The 6,598-nt window shown below is 38.6% G+C and overlaps 1 protein-coding gene across 2 annotated transcripts; it reads left to right on the top strand.

The window, feature by feature from the left end:
* The first annotated feature begins 3,394 nt into the window (after nucleotides 1-3,394).
* LOC136147158 (acidic leucine-rich nuclear phosphoprotein 32 family member E-like) lies at nucleotides 3,395-4,760 on the top strand. 2 transcript variants are annotated; one of them, XM_065906404.1, is made up of 2 exons: nucleotides 3,395-3,995; nucleotides 4,162-4,457. In XM_065906404.1, exons 1-2 carry the CDS (start codon nucleotides 3,670-3,672, stop codon nucleotides 4,322-4,324), a joined length of 489 nt encoding a protein of 162 aa, XP_065762476.1. In that variant the 5' UTR covers nucleotides 3,395-3,669; the 3' UTR covers nucleotides 4,325-4,457. The 2 variants fall into 2 exon arrangements, with proteins under 2 accessions (XP_065762476.1, XP_065762475.1); XM_065906403.1 differs by having other exon boundaries at nucleotides 3,395-4,760.
* The last annotated feature ends 1,838 nt before the right edge of the window (nucleotides 4,761-6,598 follow it).

Raw genomic sequence — 6,598 nt, 5'->3', positions numbered from 1 at the left:
CAACAAAGACCCAGTGCAGTCACAAATAAATTTAAAAATAATTTTTTTTAAATAATTTTTTAAAAAAATGTCCCAGTTTTAAATTTACTCCTGTAAGAGCAGCCATATCAGTTCTTGGAAACAACTTAGGTGACGTTAGCACATAAGAAAATAATTTTGCCATTCTGCAAGTTAGGTCACCTAGGTCCTGATTCTGGGTTCACCATCCTGAAATTCTTAGCGTGTCCAACATATGCAATTTCTCCTTGCCTGTGCCTTTACTTTTAACTTTTTTTTTAACCCTCCCAGCACTTCAACATATAACTTTTAATTTTTGTCCAGTTAGGGGCTTTCCGGTAGCCGGCCTAGCCATGACTTCCACCCCGTAGAGCAATGGTAATCAGCACAGCAGAACATAAAAAGCTGAAACTGAAGTGCCTGAGAAGCAGGGGAAAGGGGAAAATCTAATGAGAAGCAAGATGGTTTACATCAAAGAAGTTCAGAAAGAGGGCCGAGGCACCTGAAGAGGGAAGGAATAGACTTAAAAATACAAATATTGGTCAAAAATGTGTACAAGGTGCAGTTAGACACCCAGATCCCATTCCCAGCCTCTCAAAGTGAGGTGATGATGCCTTTTCACTGTGGCTGTAGACAGGAGATTAACTGGGGAAACAGAGGCCGACATGTTTTGGACTTAGGGTGAGGCAAAGACAAAGTTTCCAGTGAGGTGTTGTCTGAAAACAGAGAAATTAAGTGCAAGGCAACACATCAAATAGTGAGACTCTTAGCACTTTTCTCCCCCACGTGACTCTCAGAGTGCCAGCAGCTTATTTATACCTCTGGATAGTCAACTGGAAGATTCTTTAGGCAGGAGAAATTGACCTGCTCAAGAGAAAAAACAAATCTTAAAGTCTCTCCAGTGGTACAAATGACCCTATTTCCAGGGCAGGAACAGAGATGAAGATGTAGAAAACACACATGTGGACACAGGTGGGGAAACAGAGGGTGGGACGAACTGGGAGATTAGAATTGACATATATATACCACCTGTGTAAACAGCTGCTGGTAGGAACTTGCTATAAGGCGCAAGGAGCTCAGCTCGGTGCTCTGTGATGACCTAGAGGGGTGAGATGTGGGGGTGCGGGAGAGAAGTCTAAGAGGGAGGGGATATATGTATACACATGGCAGAGTCACTCCATGGTACAGCAGAAACCAACGCAACATTGTAAAGCAATTATATTCCAATAAAAAAGCAAAACACACCCCAAACCCTAGGGATATTGTCACTTGGAGGACAGGCATTGAAAATTCTGGTCTCTGTTCCAGTGAGCTCTCTAGTCAAGGAGCCTCACAGGTGCACAGAGCTTCCAGTCAGTTCTTTAAAAACAACTGATATTTCTACTTCCTTATTTTTTCCTGATGTTACTAGTAATAATACTTATCTCTAAAACTGTATATAATTTAGAAATGTGTAAAGTGGAATATAATTTTCCCAGTAGTCCCTACTCCTCAAAGACAAATGTTATTAACCATATCTTAATATACTTACAAATTTTTTTCTATTTAAATGTAATAGGTCCTGGCTTGATTCCTGTAACAAGGCCAAAACAGGTGGGCTTGAAACAAAATCAATGCTTCTCTCTCAGAGACATTATAGCCTAGGAGCAGTTTAGAGCTAATACTGTGGTTCCCCAGGGGCCATTGCAACTATTGTTCTGTCATTCTCAACACAGTTTTTATCTAATGGTCTATGACAGCTGCTGTATCTAGTTAGCACATCCATATTTCAGCCAGTAAGAAGAAGAGGGAAAAGATCTTTCTCCTTTTCATTTAGGGGCATGATCCCACAGTTGCCTGTATTTCTTCTGCTAACATCTGTGGGATGAAACATGACCAGATCTATTCACAAGGGAGAATGGGAAATGTAGTCTTAAGTTGATTTTAGCTGGGCAATGAAGTACACAGTTAAAGTTCAGAATTTCTTTTAATAAAGGAAGAAGAGGAGAATGAATGTTGAGAGAACAGCTAGCAATTTCTGCTACAGAATATATAAAAATATTAATTTAAATCATTTTAATTTCCAGAAGCAAGGTATCTATACATATTTAGTGTTTCTGTCTTAATTATGAATGCAGTCAAGGATTACCAGAGGCTTGAGGGAAGCCTCTAGATGGAGACCAAAATGAACAAACTAAAAACTGAACTCAGACAAAACAGAGACAGACCATACAAGGAGTAGAAGAAAATATAAAAACATGAATAACCTCTAATTAATACCACGCCCTTGAAATGAGTATAGGATGCTATTTTAAAAAGAAGCATTCAGAAATCAGGAAAGAGCACTTAGAAATTAAAAATACAATCACAGAAATAAAAGTTCAACAGAAAGGAAAGACAAAATTGAAAGAGCTGAAAAAATTTATTAGGAAATAGAATAACAACAGCAAAAGACAAAAAAAAATGGAAAATAGGAGAGAAAAGATGAGAAAATTAGAAGAGCAATGTAGGAGATCCATTAACTGACCAAGTAGAATCTCCATGAAAGAAAGAAAAAAGAATATTGTTGAAAAAATAAGACAATTTTCCAGAAAAAAAGAATATGAGTACTCAGTTTCCACATACATGTCTAATGCCAATGTGGTGAGCAAAAATAAAGCCTCCCACCAAGGTACATTATCATAAAATATCAGAATACTAAGCCTTCAGAGTATTCGAGGGTGTGTGAAAATAAATAAATAATAATAGCCCTCAAAAAGCAGGTCACCTACAAAGGAAAGGGAGACAGAATGTGAGTGGACTTCCCAATGGCAACGCTGGAAGTGAGAAAACAGTGACGCAATGTATCCAAAGAAGCAAATGTGGAGGATTTCTGATGAAGAAGACTATTCTTAGTCCAAATATCAATCAACTCTGAGGGAAAAATAAAAACATCTGCATACACACAAAGCCTGAAGGATTTATCTTTTATGTATTTTTTCCCAGGAAACTATTGGAGAATGTCCTCTGCTAACATGAATTAGAACACGGAGCAGGAGGACAACCTGAGATGAGGTCAGAAGGCAGGAGATGAAGGGAGGCAGAGGTCAGAAGATGGGAGATGAAGGGAACTCTCAGGGTGATGATGGGACGAGAGCCAGCAGATAGCGGGTGAGGAAAGCAAGAGTCCAGGATGGAGCAGGTAGGCAAAGCGATCTGGGAGAGAAGTTCCCTTCCAAGCTGACCAGTCATAGGTTCAGTAATGTCTTTCACAGTTCAGGGAACTTTAGAAAGAAGACCAGAGGGGCCAGAAGAGGGGAGAGACAGAGCTAAAATCTGAATACTATAAATCAGAGTTTGGGAAAGGATTTCTAATGAGTTGAGAGAAATCTAAGCAAATAAAAAGTGAAGGCAGAGTCTCCGAGCAGCCATTGAAGGGGAAGGAACTGAGGGTGTGTGTATGTGTGTGCGTGTGAGTACGCGCGCGAGTGTGTGGACAAGGAGGTGGGGGCAGCCGAGTTAGAGTCCCAACTCCTTGGACTCCATTTGCGATTCTCTGCTTTCTTTCCCATACCTATCTGGTGGTGGTGGACGTTTATATTTGCCTTTCTTTTCATTCATTTCCAAATCTTTTAAAAATTTAGGGTTGGGGGTAGTGGGAAAGGCAGGAAAAGGTAAGGGAGGAGAGTGGTAGCAGAAGAGCAGGAGGAGGACATGGAGATGAAGAAGAGGATTAACCTGGAGTTAAGGGACAGAGCTCCAGAGGAGGTAACAGAATTGGTCCTTGATAATTGCCTCTGTGTGAATGGGGAAATTGAGGGCCTGAATGATACTTTTAAAAAACTAGAGTTTCTGAGTATGACTAATGTGGAACTAAGTTCACTGGCCCGGCTGCCCAGCTTAAATAAACTTCGGAAGTTGGAACTTAGTGATAATATAATTTCTGGAGGCTTGGAAGTTCTGGCAGAGAAATGCCCAAATCTTACCTACCTCAATTTGAGTGGAAACAAAATCAAAGATCTCAATACAGTAGAAGCTCTGCAAAATCTTAAAAATTTGAAGAGTCTTGACTTGTTTAACTGTGAGATCACAAACCTGGAAGGTTACAGAGAAAGTATTTTTGAACTGCTGCAGCAAATCACATACTTAGATGGATTTGACCAGGAGGATAATGAAGCACCAGACTCAGAAGAGGAGGATGATGAGGATGGAGATGAAGATGATGAAGAGGAAGAGGAAGATGAAGCTGGTCCACCTGAAGGATATGAGGAAGAGGAAGAGGAAGAAGAGGAGGATGAGAATGAGGATGAAGATGAAGCAGGCTCAGAACTGGGAGAGGGAGAAGAGGAGGTGGGCCTCTCATACATGATGAAAGAAGAAATTCAGGATGAAGAAGATGATGATGACTATGTTGAAGAGGGGGAAGAAGAAGAAAAAGAAGAGGAAGAAGAAGGTCTTCGATGGGAAAAGAGGAAACGAGATGCTGAAGATGATGGAGAGGAAGAAGATGACTAGATCATTCTAAGACCAGATTCCCTAATGTTCCTGGGTGTGCAATAGAGTGATCACATCTTCTTTGTTTCTTCTTGTATGATAGCTATCCCTACAGAATATAATGTGTAACTTTTTATAGGAAAAGCGTGGTTTTACTATTTTTGCCTTATCATTCCAAATAAGATAACTAGTCTGTTAATGATCATATTGTATGTAGAGAAAAATTTTCATTGACCCCCCATTGTGAAATTCCCTAGCCATTTATTTAGAATCTTAATTTTTCTAATTAAAGCTCATTGTATTAGGCATTTTTAGCATAATTAAAATATGATCGCTTTAAAAAAAAAAGTGAAGGCAGTTTTTAACTAAAAAAAAAAAGTGTAAAAATGGAACTATTGTGTGTTGTGTAAACACTTAATATTGACTTACCAAAAATTATCATATGTTAATAACTACATTTAAAGAATGGGAGCAGGGAAAATCATATTTGTGTTGGGGGCACAAAAGAGTCAAAGCATTCTTCCCCATAGTAGCAAATGAATAGTTAACATCTAAAACTGAAAAAATAATCACAAAACAGCAGGAAAAACTTATTTACCGTGGGAACTGGGACTTACTTGGGAAAATTGTGTGCCTTGTAAAGCTATTGTTAAAAAATTCATATGTATTTATTTGATTAAAAAATTAAATGGAAAGTGATTGGATTAACCATAATAAGAACAGAAGTAGAATGACAATTTTCCAAATTAGATTAGGGCAAAATGGAAATAAAAAAGAGCCACTCAGGGCTTCCCTGGTGATCCAGTGGTTATGAATTCACATGTCAATGCAGAGAACACTGGTTAGATCCCTGATCTGGGAACATTTCACAGGCCTCGGGGCAACTACTGGGCTTCCATGCCTAAGGCCAAGTTCCACAACAAGAAAAGCCAGTGTCATGAGAAGCCCGCACACAGCAACAAAGACCATGAATAAATACATACGTTAAAACAACAACAACAACCTTGACAAGCCAATCGTCTAACCCCACCCACTGGGTGAAACCTCCACATTAAAAAGGAACCACATATGGCTGATTCATATCAATGTATGACAAAACCCACTGAAAAATAAAAAAATAAAAATAAAAAAAAATAAAATAAAATTCACTCATTAAAAAATAAATAAATAAAATAAAATAAAAAGGAACCACAGACCACCAGAATACAGAAAGCCCATTCCAGACACAGCAATCTAAACAAGATGAAAAGGCAGAGAAATACCCAACAGGTAAAGGAACATGAAAAATGCCCACCAAGTCAAACAAAAGAGGAGGAGATAGGGACTCTACCTGAAAAAGAATTTAGAATAATGATAATAAAAATGATCCAAAATCTTGAAAACAAAATGGAGTTACAGATAAATAGCCTGGAGACAAAGATTGAGAAGATGCAAGAAATGTTTAATAAGGAGCTAGAAGAAATAAAAAAGAGTCAATTAAAAATGAATGATGCAATAAATGAGATCAGAAACACTCTGGAGGGAACCAACAGTAGAATAATGGAGACAGAAGATAGGATAAGTGAGGTAGAAGATAAAATGGTGGAAAATGAAGCAGAGAGGAAAAAAGAAAAAAGAATCAAAAGAAATAAGGAGAACCTCAGGGACCTCTGGGACAATGTGAAACACCCCAACATTTGAATCATAGGAGTCCCAGAAGAAGACAAAAAGAAGGGCCATGAGAAAATACTCGAGGAGATAATAGCTGAAAACTTCCCTAAAATGGGGAAGGAAATAGCCACCCACGTCCAAGAAACCCAGAGAGTCTCAAACAGGATAAACCCAAGGCGAAACACCCCAAGACACATATTAATCAAATTAACAAAGATCAAACACAAAGAACAAATATTAAAAGCAGCAAGGGAGAAACAACAAATAACACACAAAGGGATTCCCATAAGGGTAACAGCTGATCTATCAATAGAAACCCTTCAGGCCAGAAGGGGATGGCAGGACATACTTCAAGTAATGAAAGAGAATAAACTACAACCTAGATTACTGTACCCAGCAAGGATCTCATTCCGATATGAAGGAGAATTCAAAAGCTTTACAGACAAGCAAAAGCTGAGAGAATTCAGCACCACCAAACCAGCTCTTCAACAGATGCTAA

The sequence above is a fragment of the Muntiacus reevesi genome, chromosome 15 (genome assembly GCF_963930625.1).
Source record: "Muntiacus reevesi chromosome 15, mMunRee1.1, whole genome shotgun sequence".
Classification (NCBI taxonomy): Eukaryota; Metazoa; Chordata; class Mammalia; order Artiodactyla; family Cervidae; genus Muntiacus; species Muntiacus reevesi.
The sequence above is the reverse complement of the archived record's forward strand: the minus strand, read 5'-3'. Positions and strand labels throughout refer to the sequence as shown.

Bases quoted from the DNA above. Each gene is read 5' to 3' on its own strand.
- LOC136147158 (XM_065906403.1), top strand. From the start codon at position 3,670: ATGGAGATGAAGAAGAGGATTAACCTGGAGTTAAGGGACAGAGCTCCA.